The 23,632-nt window shown below is 45.6% G+C and overlaps 1 protein-coding gene across 1 annotated transcript; it reads right to left on the bottom strand.

Moving 5' to 3' along the window:
* Nucleotides 1–1,134: 1,134 nt before the first annotated feature.
* On the bottom strand, nucleotides 1,135–22,299 carry LOC132870023 (calcium-binding and coiled-coil domain-containing protein 1-like). Its single transcript, XM_060903568.1, has 9 exons — nucleotides 22,228–22,299; nucleotides 7,726–7,809; nucleotides 7,352–7,522; nucleotides 6,996–7,079; nucleotides 6,696–6,755; nucleotides 6,402–6,572; nucleotides 6,078–6,170; nucleotides 1,400–1,539; nucleotides 1,135–1,211 (listed from the first exon to the last, which is right to left on the bottom strand). Exons 2-8 carry the CDS (start codon nucleotides 7,756–7,758, stop codon nucleotides 1,405–1,407), a joined length of 747 nt encoding a protein of 248 aa, XP_060759551.1. The 5' UTR covers nucleotides 7,759–7,809; nucleotides 22,228–22,299; the 3' UTR covers nucleotides 1,135–1,211; nucleotides 1,400–1,404.
* Between the last annotated feature and the right edge of the window lie 1,333 nt (nucleotides 22,300–23,632).

The following is a 23,632-nucleotide window of genomic DNA, read 5'->3' as shown; positions in this document are numbered from 1 at the left end:
AGGAATAAAACTGATGAGCCACACCATGAAGCTATGGGAAAGGGTATTGGAGGCAAGACTGAGAAGAGAGGTAGCAATCTGTGAACAGCAGTACATGTTTATGCCAAGGAAGAGCACGTCGGATGCAATTTTTGCTTTAAGAATGTTAATGGAGAAGTACAGAGAATGCCAGAGAAAGCTACATTGTATGTTTGTAGACCTGGAGAAGGCATACGATAGAGTGCCGAGAGATGAGTTATGGTATTGTATGAGAAAGAGTGGAGTGAATGAGAAGTATATTAGAGTGGTGCAAGACATGTATGAGAACAGTGAAACAGCAGTGAGGTGTGCGGTTGGAACAACTGAATAGTTTAAGGTGAAGGTGGGACTCCATCAAGGATCTGCTTTGAGTCCTTTCTTGTTTGCCATAGTGATGGATAGCTTGACGGACGAAGTGAGGCAAGAGTCACCATGGAACATGATGCTTGCGGATGATATTGTGATATGTGGTGAAAGTAGAAAGGAGGTTGAGCTGGGTTTGGAGAGATGGAGGGATGCATTGGAACGAAGAGGAATGAAGGTGAGCAGTAGCAAAACAGAATACATGTGCATCAATGAGAATGGGGATGAGAGTGTAGTGAAGATGCAAGGAGTAGATGTAAAGAAAGTTGGTGAATTCAAGTACCTGGGGTCAACTGTACAGGAAAATGGGGGCTGCGATAGTGAGGTGAGAAAGAGAGTGCAGGCAGGGTGGAGCAGTTGGAGAAGGATTTCGGGAGTCATTTGTGATAGGAAAGTCCCAACAAAAGTGAAAGGTAAGATGTATAAGACAGTAGTGAGACAGCTGTGATGTATGGATTGGAGACCGTACCCTTAACGAACAGACAGGAGGCAAAGTTGGAGGTGGCGGAGTTGAGGATGTTAAGGTTTGCAATGGGAGTGACAAGGTTGGACAGGATAAGGAACGAGCACATCAGAGGGACAGCACATGTGGACAGCTTGGGAATTAAGATAAGAGAGATTAGACTGAGATGGTATGGGCACATCCTGAGAAGAGATGTAGAGCTGGGAAGGAGAATGTTGAGGATGGAGCTGCCAGGCAAACGAAAATGAGGAAGGCCAAAGAGGAGATACATGGATGTGGTGAGAGAGGACATGAAAGTGGCAGGTGTGGTAGAGAAGGATGCGGAAGACAGGGAGCAATGGAGATGAAAGATCCGCTGTGGCGACCCCTAATCGGGAGCAGCCAAAAGAAGAAGATACAAGAAAATCAACATTTATGAAATGTTTGTTAATCTTACAAATGTTTAGTTTGGTTTGGCTTATGGAAACATTTACACATAACTTTATTCAAAGATTGATAAATGAGGCCCATTATTTCTAAAGGAACTGCTTAATGCAATATTTTTTTTTTCCTAACCTGCTTCATCGAATCATATTTCCTCCAGCTGCAACACTGAACCTGTGTAGGTGGTACATCAGCTCTGACTTTTCTTTCTCCGGTTGAGCATTAGATTCCATCACCTGCTTATATTTCCTCTCGGCTTCAGCCAGAGTGATCTGAAAGTTCAACAAAGACTGCTTTATTTGCTTCTATGTACACATTCAGACACTTCTGAGGACAGATCACTTAAGTGTTTTGTGGACAATAGATAAAATGTCCCCAAAACATGACTAAAGGAGAATTAAACACACACACACAAAAAAAAAAAAACTGTGTTCTTTATGGTTACCTGCATTACTATATTAAGATTTATTTGAATTGTTACATAATTCATAGTATGAGCTACTGATTTGTGAAAAGTATTGATATCCCTCGAGTAGTAGCTGAGTACTTACATGTTTAGCTTTGACTGGATCCATTCTTTCTCCCATTATCCTGCATTTTTTTCTTGTCAAATTTGGGAATTTATCTTTAGGGCACTTACTAAAAGCTCTATGCCTACATTGTCTCATCTTACTGAGTTAAGCTTCAGGCAAATAAAGAGACACAAGTTGTATGTATTTAATGTATTAAGTAGGGGTGGGACTAGATTAAAAATAATAATCTAATTAATTACAGGCTTTGTAATTAATTAATCTTAATTAATCTCAATTAATCACACTACCGTATTTGCCCCAAAAGCAACATTTATTTTATGTAACTAAATAATATGTGAAGAGTTCAAATAATACACAGACATGATTTTTAGATTCAAGCTCATTTAATGGCTGTAAACAATAAATTGCATTTCATTTTGCAATAGTAAACAAAGGTAAGGTCCCTGTCCAAAATTGAAGACTAAGGTTTAAGTGGCTTTAAAAAGTGCCTTGGAAAAAAACAAATTGCATTTCACTTCAAAATAGTAAACAAAGGTATGGTCCCTGTCCAAAATTGAAGAGACTAAAGTTTCAGTGCCATTTTACTAACCATTTTAGTTGTTACCTTCTGGACGTAATGTATATCTTCACTTCTTAACATGGTGTAAATCTTAGAAAAGTGCACAACAGTGCATAACAAAAGTGCATAACAGGGCACAGCAACAGTGCACAAAGAAAATATTTGCCTCACAATACCTCCATTTCTATTTTTTCTTCTCTTTCAGCCAGTTACTCAGACAAACTAGCCTATTCACATTTTCAGAGTTCTTTTCTTTGTTACTATGTGACCTGCAAGTGAGAACAGCCTCTCACATGGGACAGAAGTGGCAGGGCTAATCAAATACTTGCTGGCAAGGACAGACAGCTGAGGGTGGGTCCGTGCTCGCCTGGACCACCACTGCAGTGGGCAGTCCATCTCGTTGATGGTGGCTTCTGCTCTGTACAAACTCAGGGCCCTATTACACAGGTCTTCATCATCTGAGTCAGGGTCAGAAGACAGTGAAGACAGCAGGCAGCTCTTTTTCTTTGCTGGCTCCTGTTTGGTAGCCTCTTTACTCTGCTGCCGCAGCAAGGCCTCTAGGCTGTTCCAAACATCTTCTCGCTCCCCCCTTGCAAGACACTTTAAATCCTTAAAGCGCAGGTCAAGCACAGTAGCCATTTTGAGCCAATCGTGGTTGAGTGTAGCTGCACATTGGGCTAAGTCCCTTGTGAAGGTCGTCTTGAATTTTACCATGTAGGTTGAGTCATCTTCTGAGACCCCCATGGTGTGGTGCAGGTGGCAGAGAGCAGGTAAAATCACTGAACATGAGACATATGTCTCACCTCCAAGGAGCTCAGTCACAAACCTGTAGTAGACAGTTCAGGAAATAAAGAATCATTAATTTACAGAATAATTGTCAAATACAAAGCTTTGTAAAGAACAGTAACAAAGAACAAATCCCATTAAAATAGTTTTATTTACCTGCATGGCTCAAGGACAGTCGCCAACTTCTGAAGTTTCACCAGGTCTGATGGAGTTAAGAGGGCCAGCTTGTGCTTTTGTTTGCCTAAAGCAGCAAAAACAGCCTCTTCATTCTTCAGAAGGCAAGATATCATGTCCAAGGTGGAATTCCACCTTGTAGGCACATCCTGTATAAGTGACTTTTTCTTGGCCCAGTCTTGTTTGCTCCTGATGTAGCTCATTTGTGTTGGCAGGGCTGTGTTTGAAGTGCCCCACTATTTTGCAGCACTTAGCTAAAGCATCACTAAAACCGCTGTCTGCGAGGCTGACAGTAATTGTTCTCTGCAACATATGAGCAACACACGGCATATGCTCGAACGGGAGATGTCGTGCCGCTGCAATCATGGCCCGCGCACTGTCTGTTCCAATCATGGTGAACTTTCGTTGGATCCCCCATTCCTCTGCCACAGACAGAAATTGCTCAGCACAGTGTTCAGCATAGTGCCTGGTTTTGGTCTTCTGCACTGTCAGGGCAAAAGACTGCAGATGCCATGAACCGTCTGAGATACCCACAAAGTGAGCAGTGACACTGAGGTAGTTAGAATTACTCACAGAGGTCCAATGATCCCCTGTCAGAGCTACGAATGTAGCTTTCTCCAAAGCGTCCACCTTCGTCTGCTTTTCACTGTCGTACAGTTGCACAATTTTGTTGGAAATTGTTCTTCTGCACAGCATTTGAAACAATGGATCACACGCCACAATCTGCAATACATTTCGTAGACCCTTGTCTTCTACCACCGATAGTGGTCTGCAGTCCAGGGCAATCCACTTGGCCAGCGTGTTCGTGAAATTTTCCGACATTACCCTGCTCATTTTCTTCTGGAATCCAGCCATTTCTTTGAGTTTGCACTGCTGACCAGAACTGCTACCTCGAGCTGCAGCTGTTTCAGTAATCGCGGTGACATGCTTGGCATTTAAATGGTACCGTAAAGTTGACGAGCTTCTGTGATAAGCAAACTCCTTTCTGCACAGTTTGCAATAAACTGTGGTTTTATCAACAGTTCCATCGGGTCGTTTTTTGAATATAAATTTACCGATAAAATGTGTTAATATTTTTAACGAATTAATTTGTTTGAAATTAATTAATCTTAACGCGTTAATGTCCCACCCCTAGTATTAAGCTTAAAGGTGCCCTTCCACCAAAAATGTTTAATACTGGCTCTTTTTGAAATACCATAGTTCACTCTGAGTTGCATATGCATGCTGCATGTAAAAATGTAATTCTACTCCCATTCCTTGTATTAGCTTATGAAAGAAAATAGTTGGAAAAACGAGCGGATCAGAAAAAGCCATACAAAGTTACGTCACTTCGAAAATTAGCATTCATGGCCTCACCCACCTTGGTTTGCCCACGGGAAGAAAGTTCGGATTTAAGCGCGAGGAGAGATAACAGAGCCCATCTCATCAGTAGCTAGAAGAGAACCTAACAGCAAACTGAAAACATGTCTGGACAAGTTCGTGCCTGTGTTATTTAATGAAGAGCACCTAACACCAAGTTGAAAACATGTCTGAACAAGTTTGTGCCTGTGTTATTTGTGGCAATAACACATCAATGTTGCATTTCTTGCCCAAGATAGAAGAGCTGAAGAAGAAATGGTTGGAATTTATCTTTGGAACACCACCAGCGAAGTATAATGCAATGTTAGTACTGTGTTCTGATCATTTCAACCACAGTGACTTTTCAAACTTTGGTGCCTTCAGTAGTGGTTTTGCTTCGAGGTTGTTTTTAATTCCTGGATCTGTAGTCAAGACGATCGACCACCAGCTCACAAGCTGTAAGTAAAACATGAACTTTTTGTTCGAAGGTTTTTGTTACAAAATAGCATGTTCATATTCTCCACGTTAGCATGCATGACATGGTCACAAGCTAGGCAGGGATGAGAGTTTTCCACTTTTCAGCGGATTTCCACTTTTTCTGAGTAAAAAACTACCTTTTTATATTATGCCAAATCTGTTGAGAATTTTTTTTATTAATTTCGGGGGGTTGGGGTATGTTCCTTCATGCTGTTCAAACTTTATTAACTCCAATGATGTTTACACATTATTTGTAAGTCACCATCTTTAGTCTCATTTAAATCACGTTGAATGTAATGTAAAATTCGTGTTATCTACATTGTTATTGGTCAAAACATCGATGTCGAGACCATAATAGCCAATCAAATCAGTTTTTACAAAGACACCCACATCCGCTTGTTCTGACCCACTGGAGGTAGCGTCACAGTGCTGTTAGCCAATCAGAGGTAACACGTTTACTGATTGCTGTTAGCCAATCAGAGGGAATACATTTACATGTCATGAATATTAATGAGTAAGAGCTGAAATCCTGTCGTTCTCCCGCCACCCACTCCTCCACCAAACTAGAACAGCCTGAAACAGGAGAACCACAGCATTTTTTTTTTTTCACCAAAACCGGCTCACAGGGCATTCATTCATACTAGAGACCACCGCACAATTAATGAAAAAATGATGCAAGGAGACCTTTAAAGGAAAACAATCCCCATGCAATAACTGACTAAATATCCTGAATAGGGGAGACTGGAAGAAGAGAAAGGTAAAACAATGTTTTTATCCCCAATAAAATTTTGGACCCAAAAAGATGGGTAAAAAGGGCCCAGGTTAAAAAGAAAATTCTGGGATTTTTTTTAAGCTTTGCTATTATTTACTCTTCTGGGTCACAACAGATTGTTGGTCCACATACAGTTCACAGCAGCAGTCACGGCTGCATGACTAAGCTTACCTTTACTAACTCCTCGTTATGATTTAACAACATCTTCAACTCATCATTCTGTGACTGCAGCATATGGTAAACTTCCAGTTCTTTCTCACACTCCTAAAACACAACCACAGAGCAGAAAAGGTTCAACCATGAGTGCTTAAATGTTCCCTGCTACAATGGGACACTTCCATTAAATTAAAAATCGCATGATAAATTAAAATACAATTTTTATTTTGTTCAAGTGTATTTAACCTGTGGTGTAACTCATCATGCAGCATGAACATCACAGATTATTTCTAAATTATTTCTAAAGGAACTGTTTAATGCAAAGATTTCCTTACTTACCCTTTTTACCTCGTCAAACTTCCTGCATGATTCAGAGAGCTCCATCTTGAGCTGCTGCACTGAGTCTTGCAGTGTGTTCGCCTGGTACATCAGGTCATAGTTCTCATCCTTTTGCTGAGCATTTGACTCCATCACCTGCTCATATTTCTTCACAGCTTCAGCCAGAGAGACCTAGAAGTTCAACAACCAAAGCTTGGTGGTTTTCTTTACTACTACTACTACTACTACACACATTCAGACACTTTTGATGACACGTAGGTGCGCACACACACACACACACTTAGAAAAACTTACCTTCATTTGATCACACTTCAACTTCAGGATATTTTGAGCCTCCCACTCTTGTGCACACTCCTTTAAAATACAGCCATGGAGCAACAAAGGTTTAAACTTGAATTCTAAATGGGCTGCTTCACTTTAATGAAAAACGACTTTATTTATTTGAATTTCTTCAAAATAGAGTGAATTTTGGTCAAGTAGAAACTGTGGACTTGGAATCATTTGAACATAAATAATTTTTTTGTTATACATCTTAAATAAAAGTTCTCATAACTGTAGTATAGGGTTGTCGGGTTAGCAAGAGGAAAAGCTTACCATTAGGGACGCATCTTGTTGTTTTAACACTTCTTCATACTGTGACTTTAGAATTCTGTAAGCCTCCCTCATTTGCTCATGATCCTAAAACACAGCAATGTTAAAAAAATAAAATAAAAATAAAAAATGCACATCTTGACTTAATTCACATTGAAAATGTATATGAAACAGATGCTGTGTAGTGGGATAACAATACACATAATGCAAACAGCATAGTTCTCTGTTTTTCCAACTCTTTTCATGACAAACAAGCATAAATAATAATAAAAATAAACTGCCAATTACTCACCACAAATGCCATAAGTCCTCACATTATTTCTAAAGGAACTGCTTAATGCAAAGATCTTCTCACGAACCTGCTTTATTGTGCCACAAGTCATGTCTATGTCACAGAACATTTCCATCAACTGAGATACTTTGCCTCTCAGTTCGTGTACAGTGTGCATCAGGTCTGACTTCTCGTTCTCTAGCTGAACATTGAACTCCATCATCTGCTCATTTTTCCTCTCCGCTTCAGCCAGAGAGCCCTGAAAGTTAAACAGCCAAAGATTATTGGTTTTATTTACCTCTGCATACACATTAAGACACTTCTGATGACTCTACTCATCAGAAGAGCTTAAAATGTTTTGTGGACAATGTAAAAAATTTCCCCAAAAGGTTGATTCCAAAAAGAATGAACACACAAACAGTTCACAGTAGCAGTTGTGGTTACATGAGAAGAAATACTTACTTTTAGTGACTCCTTGATGTCTGTTAAAGTCATCTCATATTGCAACTTCAGGGCACTGTGAGCTTCTCGTTCTCGCTCACACACCTAAAACAGCCATGGAGCATAAAAGTTTAAACTTTAATGCCTAATGTTCACATCCACAATGTTTCAGTTCAAAATTTTGAAAACATGCACTAAACAGATGCTGTGATACAATTAAACCTGAAATATTCGGTTGTATTATTACCATGCTTTTACTTTTTCATTTAGTTCCAAATGTACACATCAGCCAGAAGTGCCAATAAATGCAGGTTAGTCATAGCATTTTTTAAAACCCCTTTGCTACAGCAATATGGCAGACGGCTAAAAATGACACTTTTCTGTTTTACTAGCTAAAACAATATAAAACAGTGAAGTGCGCGTAAGGCTGAAAAGCATGTGTAAAACTCCTTCATTCATTGGTCAGAAATACAAAGACAGAAAAAAGTAAACAAACCTTAAAAATTTTAGAAAATCACCAAATCACAGAGAATATGAAACTATGCTCAATATAAGCTATTACTATACACGGCTCGAAATTCGCGGTGGTCTGGTCACCCGAGGCGACTTAATTTGTCATTTGGCGGGTAATTCCTGTCACTAGCCAGCCCGGCTGGCTAGTTGAAAATAAAAAAAATATATATGAAGCAAAGATTCAGACTAGGGCTGTGCGATATATCAAATATACTCGATATATCTCCGAAAATTCTGTGTGAGATACATAAAATTATTATATCGTAACTATCGAGTATTTTATGGTCATCTGCCGACTTGCGTTTTTTCGTGTTTGTTGCGTTTGTTTAAAACATTTTCCAGTGGTTTTCTCCCTGTCCCTCAGGCAGTAATGCGAGAGGCTGCCTAAGGGTAAAAAAAAAAACGGTCACACACTCGCCAACCAATCCCTAGGTGCTGAAAGGAACTTGCGGGAAGATTTTCTAGTTTCGTTTTACAGCGCTGACTCAGTTCGTGCAATCGCTGGTGTTGCATAGGCTACCGTGTAAGCTCTGTCAATTTCAGCGACAAATTAAAAATGGACACGGACAAATTGGTTCCTAAAAGAACTAGTAAGGGGTCAGTCATCTGGCATTTTTTTTGGATATCGCGAGGAGGACGTGGAACAGCAAATGCCAATTTGTAAAGTATGCAAAAAAAACTGCCATCACAAAAGGCAGCAGCACTACAAATATGTTCCATCACCTGAAAACTCACTCGGTACAGTATGAAGAGTCTCTTAAACTCCAAACTACTTGCCCACGAGCTAAACCCCCCCACAAGCTAAACAAATGACCATAGTGGCCTTGTTCTTAATCTACCTCTATTTTTTAAAATAATTTAATGAAAGAGCACTTTTCTTATTTAGGCTAAATGTCTTTCTCAGTGTTGAGCTTGCACTTTACTGATTTGAGCTCTGAGCAGCTCTGTATTGTATTGCCCCTTTGTTGCAATTTTCAAGATTATTTTTGCAATTTGTGCTACATCTTTGTTGAATAAAAATAGTCTTATTTCAACTCAATTGTGATTAATCACGAACATGAAAATTTAAAATGTGTTGTTGAAAACCACCTGTAAAGTTAACCAAGAATGTTATTTAATCTGCAGGGACTGTAGTGAAAACAGTAAAGAGTAAAAGTTAGATTTCATGGGGTCCTTTAGAGGAGATTTCAATATAGCGTATATCGTGAAATGGAGAAAATGTATTGGGATATTCATTTTTTCCCCCATATCACACAGCCCTAATTCAGACACACCGTCAACTAAAACCGCCACATATTAAGCGTGTGCCGTGTCTGTGTTAATCGATGTGTTTATCAGCAGGACGGAAAATACCGAAGAATTCCGAATCACATCGTGTACGAGTCAGGCTGTCGGTTTTTTCACTACTGCGCATGCATATAATGCATCTCGTTGAATATCGCGGTAATCACGTTATCAAATTCAATAGATGTGGCCACATTATCGCCCATTTAAACACGTGGTTTTTTTTTTTGTTTACATCTACATCTGCCAAAGCTACGTTGCGATGTGGAATTTTCTGAAAGGTGTACAGAAACCGCCAGAGACAGGGACAAAGCGAGAAGAAGGTCTGAAGAGGAGAAAAAGGCCGCCGATAAAGCGTACGAGAAGGAGAAATGACAAAGGACTTATAAGCAAACGTGGGACCAGGGTAGGCCTTGGCTGTGATACGATTTTTATGGAATAATTAATTTTTTTCAAGTTGATTCCTAGTCAGTATGAAGCTCCTAATGCTTTCTCTCTCATAAATGGTTAAATACAGAAAGCATGCTGGACATATTTTGGGTGCTATAGTCATGAAAGTAAGTATTTGTTTTCAATACTCATACACCAAGTTGCCAAGTTTTCCAATATATTGTTATTTGTTGATATTACATTATGGTGCTCTGTGTTGTTCTCATTTATGTATTTAACAACAGTATCAAAATACTCGGGTCTTGAAATAAATGCACATTAGTCATGAACAATGGTAACTACTCTCTTTTGTGTTATTTTTGACAGAAGTAAAATTCATACATGAATAAATGTTGGCTAGTTGATTTTCTGTTTGGCTAGTTACTTTGGAAGGTAACTAGTCCGGCTGGCTGGTGAAAAAATATATGAATTTCTAGGCCTGCTATACAGTTATAGAAATGACTAGTTTAAAATGTTTGGGTACTGCGCATCCACTGTTCATTTTCTCTTTTCATTCACCAATCCAAATCTTCAGAACACATCACATTTCATCAGCACTCCAGCTCTGTCATCAAGTCTGTGCCTCATGTCTCATTTTAGCAGCTCACATCTACATAAAAATATCATCCAAAACCAAAACACACAGCATGTTGTCAGGAAATCTGCTGAGAACACACAAACTAACACATGGACAACACATGGACAATCAGAACTACAATCCCCAAGAAACACTGTGCCCTCCGTCACCTGAGTATTAATTACAGCTGTCACACATTCCCCTAATCAGCACTCCACCTATTTAAAATCACTCCCACGTGAAGTATCATTCTGTTTGCCCAGTTCATACCAAGCCTTGCATTCTCTATCTAGTTTTCTGACCTTTGCTTGCTCTTTTCAACTACGACTTCGTCTTGCTTATTCTACGTTGTTTGCCGATCGCCCGACCCTCGCTTGTTTCCTGATCTTGTCTCTGTCTATCGTTTTGGCTTTGTCAACGGTCTTCTTCCCCACTCTCCTCTGTGCCTACATCCATAAGTGCCTGAATTCTGACAGGATACTTCGCCATCATGGATGTAGCAGAAGACGCGAAGCAGATGGCTTTGAACGCTCAGGGACACCTACTAGGAGAACATCAACTGATGCTAGTGGATCTCAACACCCAGATATCGCAGCTAGCAACCGTGATGTCGCAGGCCCTCCTACCATGCCCCGAGTCCCTTCCCAGCTCTGCGCTACAACTTTCGCCTCCAGAGAGATTCGCCAGAGACGCCGCAGAGTGCAAAGGTTTCTTGCTTCAGTGCTCCATGTATTTCGCTACCATGCCTAACCTTTCTGATAAGCACAAAATCGCTAAGTTTATTTCCTTCCTCATGGGTAAAGCGCTGGGCCAGCGTGATTTGGAACCAGGAACAGACAACTTCCTACGAGCAGTTCCTCTCCATGTTTAAAAGGGTTTTCAACCATGAACCTGAAGGAACTGAAATCGGAGAGAGTCTGCTAACCATTTCACAAGGTTCCCGTAGTGTGGCTGAATATGCACTTGACTTCAGAACATTAGCGGCGGCCAGTGGATGGAACAAACCCACCTTGAAGGCAGTCTTTCGCCAAGGTCTAGTTCTGAGTGAACTCGCCTGCCGTGACGAACAGCTCACCTTGGACTCTCTTATCGATCTAGCAATTGAACTGGATCATCTGTTAGCTCACAGACCCTCCATTCAGGAAAGCGCTAAACCTAACTCTACTTCCAATGACAGTGCGCTTATGGAAGTTTCATGTACAAGGCTCTCTCATTCTAAGCGTGAAAGGAGGAGAAGGGAAAGGTTGTGTGTCTACTGTGGAAATTCAGAACATCAACTGAGCAACTGTCCCATTCATCCTCCCCATAAGGCTCCAACAGAAGATTCTACACACACAGCGAGTCCAGTGAGAAAATGTAATGCTAAGTCTTTTAAGGTTCCTGTATTATTAAAGCTCACAGACACCACGCACGTCCTCTGTGCTTTCATTGATTCCAGGGCAGAAGGAAACTTTACCAACTGCACAGTTGTGCAGAAATTCAACCTGCCCACAGCCTTTCTGCAAAGCGTGCTTAACATCAGAACCATCAATGGCCTCGTCACCACATGGACTGCATCTCTTCATATTCAGGTGGGAATTCTTTCCTTGACACCACCACAGTAAATCACGATCTCATTCTTGGCTACCCGTGGCTTCAGCTTCACGTTCCACTGATATCATGGCAGAACAAAGAAATCCTCCAATGGTCTCCTACCTGCTTTCAAAATTGCATTCTGTGTCCACAAGTCAACCTCTCCTCCGCCTCTGTGGAGAGCCCTCAACCAGACTCCTTGGACAAGGTTCCAGAGTGTTACATGGATCTACAGGAGGCCTTCAACAATAGAAAAGCGTGTGGATTACCACCACCCACATCGACCCTATGACTGCGCTATAGACCTACTGCCAGGCATGTCACCACCTCGGGATGCATACATCCCTTGTCCCAGAAAGAATACGCTGCCATGGAGAAATACATTCAGGAGGCGCTTAAGCAGGGATATATCCAACCGTCCAAATCTCCAGCTTCTGTGGGCTTCTTTTTCGTCGAGAAACGCGGAGGTGGACTTCGGCCCTACATAGATTATAGAGGCCTGAACCAAGTTTCTGTTAAGTACCCATATTGTCTTCCTCTTGTTCCTGTGGCCCTTGAACTGCTGAGATCTGCCAAAATCTTCTCAAAACTGGATCTGCAAAGTGCTTACAACTTGATCAGGATCAAAGAAGGCGATGAGTGGAAGACCGCGTTTGGCACTACCACCGGCCATTCTGAATACCGGGTAATGCCGTATGGTCTTTCTTTAGTGCCCAGCATGTTCAAATGTCTGATTAATGATGTTTTATGGGACATGCTGGATAGGTACGCCATCACGTCCTGATCTACTCCCCTGATGAGGAGCCACCAAAAGCATGTCAGAACAGTCCTACAGCATCTTTTTGAAAATCACCTCTACGTCAAGGCTGAGAAGTGCAAGTTCCATCAAACTTGCATCTCCTTCCTGGGTGGCATCATTAGCGCCGAAGGAGTCTGCAAGGACTCCTCTAAGGTATCCGCAGTAACCTCCTGGCTCACTCCTACCTCCATAAGGGACCTTCAGCGCTTTCTCGGCTTCGCTAATTTTTACCGTCGGTTCATTAGGGGCTTCAGTGCCATTGCAACCCCCCCCAACCACACTGCTTAAGAAAGGACCTAAACACCTCCAGTGGAATCCCCAAGCCAAAGAGGCATTCCAGCATCTCAAGAAGGCCTTCACCACTGCTCCAGTCCTACAGCATCCAGACCCTACAAAACCCTTCTGTGGCAGCGGGGGCATGGTCAAGCGCCGGTCTGTGACAGGAGGGTGGAGTTGGGGAAGGTAAGTGGCAGAATCGCTTCACCTGAGTGTAATTAACCTGTGTTTTGTGTGTGTTCTCCTCAGTAAACCGCGCCCTATTTAAGGAGGGAGAGTGAGAGTGGAGGGAGAGTGAGAGTGGAGGGGAGCTTGCCGAGAGGAGATTACGGAGTGTGTGTGCGCGAATCTCTGAATGTTGATGGTTAAGTGCCCGACTGAAAAGTGTGGCAATAAAAACCGATATTTATCCTGATCTCTGTCCTGCCGTCTTCTGTGCTCCACCCACACGTTGAACCCGCTACAGTGGTGCCGAAACCCGGGAAGGTGGAGCACCTGTCCTGCAGCCCCATGGAATCCTCCCTGTTCGCGGACTTGGTCCACGCCCTCGCCACGGCTCAGCAGAGCCAGCACCAGGCACTCGTCACGCTCCGGAAGGAGCAGGAGCGCCGCTTCGAAGCCCTGGTGCTGGCTCAACAGGAAGACCGAGAGGCGTTCCGGTGTCTCCTCGCGTCGGCGGGGTCCACCAGCGCTCCGGCCACGGGCCCATCTCCCCTCACCTTGACCAAGATGGGCCCACAGGACGACCCTGAGGCTTTCATCGCGTTGTTCGAGCAGGTCGCCGAAGCCTCGGGGTGGCCGATGGAGCAGTGCGCGGCGCGCCTCCTCCCCCTCCTGACGGGAGAGGCGCAGTTGGCCGCACTACAGCTCCCCGCCGACCGCCCTACGCCGACCTTCGCCGGGCTGTCCTCCAGCGCATGGGGCGCACGCTGGAGCAGCAGCGCCAGCGCTTCCGCGCGCTGCGGATGGAGGAAGTCGGCAGCCCATTCGCATTTGGCCAGCAGCTCCGGGACGCTTGCTGGCGGTGGCTGAGGGCCAAAGATCGTGACGCCGAGGGAATCATCGACCAGGTGGCGCTGGAACAGTTCATCGCCCGCCTACCTGCCGGAACCGCGGCGTGGGTCCAGTGCCACCACCCGGCGTCGCTGGATCAGGCCGTAGGATTGGCGGAGGATCATCTGGCGGCTGTCCCGGTGGCAGGACAATGGATGACATCGTCTCTCTCCTCTTCTCTCTCTCTCTCTTCCCCCTCCTCCCGTGTCCCGTCCTCGCCCCATTCCCCCACCACAGAGGCGGGGGCCGGCTCCACCCCAGCCGGCCCGCCGCACCCGTGGTGCCCTCCCGTTTCTCCCTTCTGTGTCTGTCTCTCCCCTCCCTCAGGTGAGTGACCCTCAAAACACAGCTGCAGAGGGGAGGCCCGGGCTGGTTTGCTGGCGCTGCGGGGAACCGGGCCACCTGCAGCAACAGTGTGCAGCGATAGAGGTGGGGGTGGTGGTGCGGATCCCTGACGCGCCAGAGGCTGCCCTCGATCAGGCCGGAGCATATCGCATACCGGTAAGTGTACAAGGGGCGACATATCAGGCGTTGGTGGATTCGGGTTGCAATCAGACCTCGATCCGCCAAAGCCTGGTGCAAGACGAGGCATTGGGGGGAGCACAAGGGGTGAAGGTGTTGTGTGTGCACGGGGATATTCACAGCTACCCGTTGGTGTCAGTCCACATACATTTCAGAGGGGAAAAATCGATAGTGAAGGCGGCGGTTAATCCTCGCCTTACCCACTCTTTGATCTTGGGGACTGATTGGCCGGGATTTCGGGGGTTGATGGCACGCCTAGTAAAGAGTGGGTCCTGCCGGTTGTCAGGGGAGGGTCCCGGTGTCGCTTTGGCTGGAGCTGCGGTCGCAGAGCCATCTACGTCATCTCCGCGACAGAGTGAGGAGCCCCCGGCCCCTCCTCTTTCTATTGGGGAGTCCCTCGCGGATTTCCCACTGGAACAATCGTGAGACAAGACTCTGCGACACGTGTTTGACCAAGTGAGAGTAATCGATGGTCAAACGCTCCTGCCGAACGCCACCCCGTCCTTCCCCTATTTTTCCATTTTGAAGGATAGGTTATACTGAGTGACGCAGGACACTCAGACGAAGGAGCGAGTCACCCAGTTGTTAATTCCAAAGAGCCGCCGGGAATTGGTATTCCAGGCGGCTCACTTTAATCCCATGGCGGGACACCTCGGGCAGGATAAGACACTCGCCCGGATAATGGCCCGATTCTATTGGCCGGGGATTCGCGGCGACGTCCGTAAGTGGTGTACGGCGTGCCACGAATGCCAATTAGTAAATCCAGCGGCCATTCCAAAAGCGCCCTTGCGCCCCCTACCATTAATCGAGACCCCGTTTGAAAGAATTGGGATTGATCTCGTCGGGCCATTAGATCGGTCAACATGAGGGTACCGCTTTATATTGGTTCTGGTGGACTATGCAACGCGATACCCGGAAGCGGTGCCTCTTCGCAATATCTCCACATGTAGTATTGCAGAGGCCCTCTTCCATGTCATCTCCCGGGTTGGAATCCCGAAAGAGATTCTGACTGACCAAGGCACCTTATTTATGTCACGAACACTGAGCGAACTGTATGGGCTACTGGGTATTAAGCCGATCCGCACCAGCGTGTATCACCCACAGATGGACGGTTTAGTGGAACGGTTCAATCGCACCCTCAAAAATATTATCAAAAAATTCGTAAGTGAGGACGCACGTAACTGGGATAAGTGGCTCGAACCCTTGTTGTTTGCAGTGCGAGAGGTCCCCCAAGCCTCCACGGGGTTCTCCCCGTTTGAATTATTGTATGGGCGTAAGCCGCGCGGCATCTTAGATGTACTGCGGGAAAATTGGGAGGAGGAACCTTCACAGAGCAAAAACGAAATTCAGTACGTTATGGATCTGCGCGCAAAACTCCACATGCTCACCCACCTAACTCAGGAGAATTTGTGGCAGGCCCAGGAACGGCAAACCCGCCTGTACAACAAGGGCACGCGCCTTAGAGAGTTCACTCCAGGAGATAAGGTACTCGTCCTGTTGCCCACGTCGAGCTCCAAATTAATCGCCAAGTGGCAAGGGCCCTTTGAGGTCACACGGCGAGTCGGGGACGTCGACTATGAGGTTAGGCAAACGGATAGGGAGGGGGCGCTACAGATCTACCACCTCAATCTGCTGAAACTCTGGAACGGGGAGGTCCCCGTGGCGTTGGTGTCGGTAGTTCCGGAGAAGGCAGAGCTGGGGCCGGAGGTCCAAAAAGGGTCATTGGCATCTCGCACCTCTCCGGTCCCCTGTGGAGACCACCTCTCCCCGACCCAACTCACGGAGGTTGCCCAGTTGCAGACCGAGTTTTCGGATGTGTTCTCGCCCCTGCCTGGTCGCACCAACCTCATAGAACACCACATAGAGACGCCCCCGGGGGTGGTAGTGCATCGCCGTCCTTATAGATTACCCGAACACAAAAAAAAGGTGGTTCGGGAAGAACTTCAGGCCATGCTCGAAATGGGCATCGTCGAGGAGTCCCACAGTGACTGGAGCAGCCCGGTGGTCTTGGTTCCCAAGGCCGACGGCTCGGGCCGGTTCTGTGTGGACTATAGAAAAGTCAACGCGGTGTCTAAATTCGACGCGTACCCAATGCCTTGTATTGATGAGCTGCTCGATCGACTAGGCACGGCTCGCTTTTACTCGACACTGGATTTGACGAAGGGATATTGGCAGATCCCCTTGACTCCATTATCCCGGGAAAAAACGGCCTTTTCCACACCGTTCGGCTTACACCAGTTCGTCACACTTCCGTTTGGGCTGTTTGGGGCGCCCGCTACGTTTCAGCGGCTGATGGACCGGTTCCTCCGGCCCCACGCCACCCATGCGGCCGCTTACTTAGACGACATCATTTATAGCAGGGGTCACCAAACTTTTTTCTCTGGGGGCCACATTGTCGTTCCTGACTGTGATGGGGGGCCAGGGTCGGGTCAGCTATATCACATAGAATTGTATAACCCAGACAAATATGACCACCAGCAGGCCTCATTGTGTAGTAGAGATTACTAGCCTGGCACGGCCATCCCCACTACTGTATCCATACTACTATATCAACACTTGATTCCTGGCACATATTTGTTTATCTTTACTAGTGGTTTGCAAAAGTAGTAATCAAGTCTTCACACTTTGTTTTAATTTGAAATACCACTGATATTCCATTTATTTATTTTCTAATAAAAATAATATCAAAGCTGTCAAGGTAAGAAACATCTGCCTAGTTGAGGTGACTGACACTGGCAAAGGTGAGTGGAAAATTATAAATTGTAGGTAAGCCTGTTGATATTATTAATAATATTAATAATAATTGTATGCAGCACTTAATAAAGGTCAAATAAATAGGCCTATAAAATAAATACATTTTAAAAAACAGTGAAATTATAATAATATGAGCAATAGATCAATAGATCACAGCAGTTGTGCTGTGTCCTGCACGTCATTGCTCTCATCCATGGCCAAAGCAAAAAAAACTCGAATTCTGACGCTTTCTCATTCAGCTGGTCATACACGTTGTCCCCCAAATCTTCGGTTCGCCTGGTCATAGTAGGTACGGAGAGACTCACCGCGTTGAGCGCATCCTTCTTGTCGGGACACGCCTCCTCGGCCACAGCAAGCATGCATACTTTAACAAAGTCCCCATCAGTAAACGGCTTTCCATGGGTAGCTAGTAGGTGAGCTACTTTACAGCTAGCTCGGACAGCAGCCTGGTTGATCTGGGTTTGGTGAAGGAATACATTCTGTTGTGCAGCCAGTCCGCATTTCATCCTCCGAATCCTGCCTTCTCTTGTTTGCCCTCGCAAACTAGCATACTCTTTGTGGCATAGTTCGAATTACGTGGGAGCCAATGGGAGCTGAGCTCCCATTCCCTCAGGCTCCCATGAAAGAAGCAAACTTAATTTTCTGTGGAAGTCTCTCAAATACGTCATATATCACCATAATAAGCTTGAATAGCCTATATCACCATATAAATATAAATAAAACTCATTTCATTTCCGATCACCATGCAGCCATAACTTTGTATTGAACGTGTTATTAAACCGCAACATGTACGGCTGTACTTCACCACCACACCACTACGCGTGCAAACTGAAATTTGCAGCCTGCGAAATCAAATGTGAAGTTAAGTCCGAAGAAGACTTGTCCTCTATCTCACAACGATCTTCCTTTGTTTAACAATATATATAATTATATATATATATATATATATATATATATATATATATATATATATATACATACACACACACAAAATATATATATACATATATATATATATAAAAATTTGTTTAAATAAATAAATAAATAAATATATATATATATATATATATATATATATATATATATACGCAACACAGTGTGTGTGTGCGTGCGTGCGTGCATGCGCGCGCCTGTGTGTGAAAGCTGTGCACTGCAGTGCGCAAAAGTGCGCTGGTCCAGGAGAGCGAGTATGCATTGCTTTTTTTTTTAAATAGAGACCCCCATAGGGTCAAATTTATAATTCGAACCCTGCTTTGTGGCGGGTTTCATAGTGACGACGCAGATTATATTCTTTGAAAACCGGCACACTTTCTTTGCATACAAGACAAACTGCACGGTCCTTACACTGAACGAAAAAATAATCGGTGGTCCACTGTTCTTTAAAAACTCTGCACTCTCTGTCAGCTTTTCGCTTACCGCTAGCCATTTTGCTGTCCTGAACACTGACAGTTCTTTGCGCATGCGCTGCCTGTCACTGCTTGATCGCAAGCATATGACGAAAATTCGGAAAATATGAATAGTTCATTTTATAACTAAATATCAATTTTAATTGATAAAATCAACAAAATACAAGATGCAGACATGTTATTATTTGCCAAAAAGCAATTTAAAAAAATAGGCCATGACCACTTTTGGGGATTGCCTCATAGAGCCGGTTCAAGTGATGGGGGCAGAGGGGCTGGGGGGCCGGTCAAAGGGGGGTGGCGGGCCGGATCTGGCCCGCGGGCCGTAGTTTGGTGACCCCTGATTTATAGTAATGACTGGCAGCGGCACCTGCAACACCTGAGGGCCGTCCTTAGGTCGCTGAGGTGGGCGGGGCTCACTGCCAACCCGAAGAAGTGTGCGATTGGGCGGGTGGAAGTACGGTATCTGGGCTTCCACTTGGGTAACGGGCAGGTGCGTCCCCAAATTAATAAGACAGCAGCGATTGTGGCCTGCCCGAGGCCCAAGACCAAAAAGGGGGTGAGACAGTTCCTGGGGCTGGCTGGCTATTATCGTAGGTTTATACCTAATTATTCGGACGTCACCAGCCCGCTGACTGACCTCACTAAAAAGGGGGCTCCAGATCCGGTCCAGTGGACGGAGCAGTGCCAGCGGGCTTTCTCTGAGGTAAAGGCTGCACTGTGTGGGGGGCCACTTTTGCACTCCCCTGACTTCTCTCTCCCTTTTTTGTTACAGACGGATGCGTCGGACAGAGGGCTGGGGGCCGTTTTGTCCCAGCAGGTGGGGGGAGAGGACCGCCCGGTGTTATACATCAGCCGAAAGCTGTCAGTGCGTGAGGGGCGCTACAGCACAATCGAGAAAGAGTGCCTGGCGATCAAGTGGGCGGTCCTCGCCCTCCGTTACTACCTGCTGGGGCGCTCTTTCACCCTCTGTTCGGACCACACGCCCCTCCAGTGGCTCCACCGCATGAAGGATGCCAACGCGCGGATCACCCGTTGGTATCTGGCGCTCCAACCTTTCAACTTCAAGGTGGGGGCGCAGATGGTCGTGGCGGACTTCCTCTCCCGTCGGGGGGGGGGGGGGGGGGGAAGTCGGCTGCAGGCCGGACCGGCGCCCGGCCTGAGTCGGGCAGTGGGGGTATGTGGCAGCGGGGGCATGGTCAAGCGCCGGTCTGTGACAGGAGGGCGGAGTTGGGGAAGGTAAGTGGCAGAATCGCTTCACCTAAGTGTAATTAACCTGTGTTTTGTGTGTGTTCTCCCCAGTAAACCGTGCCCTATTTAAGGAGGGAGAGTGAGAGCGGAGGGGAGCTTGCCGAGAGGAGATTACGGAGTGTGTGTGCGCGAATCTCCGAATGTTGCTGGTTAAGTGCCCGACTGAAAAGTGCGGCAATAAAAACCGATATTTATCCTGATCTCTGTCCTGCCGTCTTCTGTGCTCCACCCACACGTTGAACCTGCTACACCTTCATTGTAGAAGTGGACGCATCTCACACTAGAATAGGGGTGATCCTATCTCAATGCTTTGGTGAGAAACAGAAGCTCCACCCCATAGCTTTCTTCTCCAATAAGCTCTCCTCTGCTGAGAGGAATTATGATGTCGGCAACTGAGAACTGCTTGCCATAAAACTAACCCTAGAAGAGTGGCGGCACTGGCTAGAAGGAGCCTTTCATTATCCTCACAGATCACAAAAATCTTGAATACCTCAAGACAGCCAAGAGGCTAAACCCTCACCAGGCCAGGTGGGCACTATTCTTCACCAGATTCAACTTCATTTCACTTTGCCCTGGTTCCAAGAACATGAAGGCCGATGCACTCTCGAAGTTTTGGTTCCGCACACCAAGTGCCCATCAGTCATCCCATGCTTCCATCCCAGTGCTTCGTACAGTCCATCACATGGGACCTAGACAGAGAGATAAGACATTCCCAACCATCTACTCTTCCTGACAATCTACCACCTGGCCTACTCTATGTGCCTAAGCCGTTGTGAGGTCATCTCATCACATGGGCTCACTCATTTCCTGCTACAGGTCATCCCGGCAGCCAACACACACATCCAATGCTCAGGAGCAAGTATTGGTGGGAGAATATGCTGACTGAGATAAACCAATACATTGCCTCTTGTTCTACTTGTGCACAGGCTAAAGTTCCCAGAACTCCTCCCGCTGGCAAGTTATGCCCTCTTCCCACACCTCAAAGACCGTGGTCCCATATCGCCATCGACTTCATCACAGACCTCCCCTCGTCAGAAGGCAACACAACCATCATTATAACCATAGACGATTTTTCAAAAGGCCTTAAGCTCATTCCTCTACCTGGCATCCCCACTGTGTCACAAACAGCTGAGCTCCTCTTCCAGCACATGTTTAGATTCTACAGTATCCCAGAAGACAGTCAGTGACTGGGGCTCTCAATTCATTTCTCATTTCTGGACAAGCTTCATGGATAGGTTAGGGGTGTCAGTGAGCCTTACCTCCGGCTACCACCCCCAGTCCAACAGGCAAGTTGAGAGGGCCAACCAAGAAATCGGCTGCTTCCTGAGAATTTTCTGCATGCGCAACCAGGGGGATTGGGCACGTTATCTCCCATCGGTCGAGTATGCACAAAACTCCCTGAAACACTTTGCTACACAGCTAACCCCGTTTCAATGCATACTCAGCTACCAACCACCCTTATTCCCCTGGGATGCCACTCCTAGCCAGGTCCAGTCAGTGGAGGATTGGTTCGCATGCAGCCAAGTTATATGGGAGGAGGTTCACCAATGTCTGGAAACAGTCAATGCCAAATATAAGGAATACACAGACAAACACCGATGAGACAACCTAGACTTCTCTCCAGGTGACAGAGAATAGGTGGCCACAAGGAATCTGTACTGTCCTCACTAAGGTGTGGTAACCCAGCTAGACAGTGAGCTAAACTTTCCTTTACTCGTGATACAAAGTCTTTATTGAAAAAAGTCTTTACATGTAGAATCCAAATCACAAACTTCAGGAAAGTGAAACTAAAAAATTAAACAATCAATCAAGAAAATAATTAGGTTCTATCATGTTTCTATACAAGCCAAGATAGTTAACTTACATAAACTAGGCAAGCTAAGCTAATGACCTTGACGTTCACTGTTAACTGCAGTGCCTAAACTCAGCTATAGCTAAGATTTAGCTAACATTTTAACATGTCCAGAAAATCGTTTTTATCTATTCTTTCACCATTTACTTTTGAACTGTTTTTAACTGCATGAATTTGACATAAACTATAAAATTATCAATTACAACAAGACTAACAACATTAACAAAGGAATACATACAAGTGATGCTTCTGCTGGGGCAAATGAATCAGCAATTCCACAGGAGCCCTTTCCACAGCATGTTAACACCAGCTTGCTTTGCTCCAACTAACTTCCCACTTCCCATTTCCTGTTTCCAACTCTATGACATCAAAATAAAAGTCTGCCTTCCTGTTACATGAATTACACATTGAATAAAAGTCCCAAAATGTTTTATATCTGCCTGAAGGCAGCACACTCCCCGTCTGACCTTAAAGGTCACTATTAAGCAATAAATGGCCTAAAATTCAGTCCTCTGGCAGCAGAAGAACTACTTCTGACACCGGTCTCTGGAACAGCTTGGATTCTTTGCCCATTGTCTTCAGCTCGACCTTCCTTACTCTGCCGTCCCTCCCAGGGACGACTGCTGTAATCCTTGCCATTGGCCAAGCATTACATGCGACTTGACTGTCCTTCAGGAGCACAATGTCCCCTTCCTTCACATCCCGTCGTGTCTCTCTCCACTTTCGTCGGGTTTGCAGAGTGGGAAGGTACTCCTGTCGCCAGCGACGCCAGAAACAGTCAGCAAGTGCTTGCACCTGTCTCCATTGTCTGCTGAGAAGATCCTTTCCCGTGGATTCCCCATGTGGTGGAGTAACTCCCACATTCTGGGTGAGAATCATCGCAGGGGACAGCACGAAGGGTGACTCTGGGTCAGTAGAGACTGGAACGAGGGGTCTGGCGTTGAGTATTGCAACCACCTCTGCCATGAGGGTGTTTAAAACATCATGGGTAAGCTGGACATTCTCCTGCAACAGGATTGCATCCAGGATCCTTCTTGAGAGGCCTATTAAACCTTCCCATGACCCCCCCATGTGTGATGAGTGAGGTGGGTTGAACACCCATGAACATCCTCGCTGGCTCAAGAACTGCTGGACTGAAGTGTTTTGACTGAGTCCCAGTTCCTTTGCAGCAGCAACGAAGTTTGTTCCGCAGTCTGATCTTATTTGCTTAGCAGGTCCCCTTATCATGAAGAATCGCCCAAGTGCATTGACACAACTGGAGGTGTCCAAGGAGTCGATGAGCTCAATATGCACGGCTCGGGAGCTCATGCAGCAGAAGAGCATCGCCCATCTCGTTTTGGGCCTGTCCACCTCGGGTGCGCCTTGAGATGACTGGCCAAGGTCTGAACACGTCCACTCCTACATAAGTGAAGGGTGGGCATGTGTGTAGCCGTTCCGGGGGTAAGTCGGCCATAAGTTGTTCCTCTGTTCTGCGGCATAACTTCCGGCACATGACACACTTGTACAGCTCCGAAGCAATAAGCCGTTTTCCGCCTATGACCCAAAAGCCAGCAGCTCTCAGGGCCCCTTCTGTGAAGTGTCGTCCTTGATGCTTAACATCCTCATGACACTGTCGCACTAGCAGCAGAGAAACATGACTGTTC

Source organism: Neoarius graeffei, chromosome 21, assembly GCF_027579695.1.
Source record: "Neoarius graeffei isolate fNeoGra1 chromosome 21, fNeoGra1.pri, whole genome shotgun sequence".
Taxonomy (NCBI): domain Eukaryota; kingdom Metazoa; phylum Chordata; class Actinopteri; order Siluriformes; family Ariidae; genus Neoarius; species Neoarius graeffei.
Note: the sequence above shows the minus strand (reverse complement) of the source record. Positions and strands in the feature narration are given on the sequence as shown.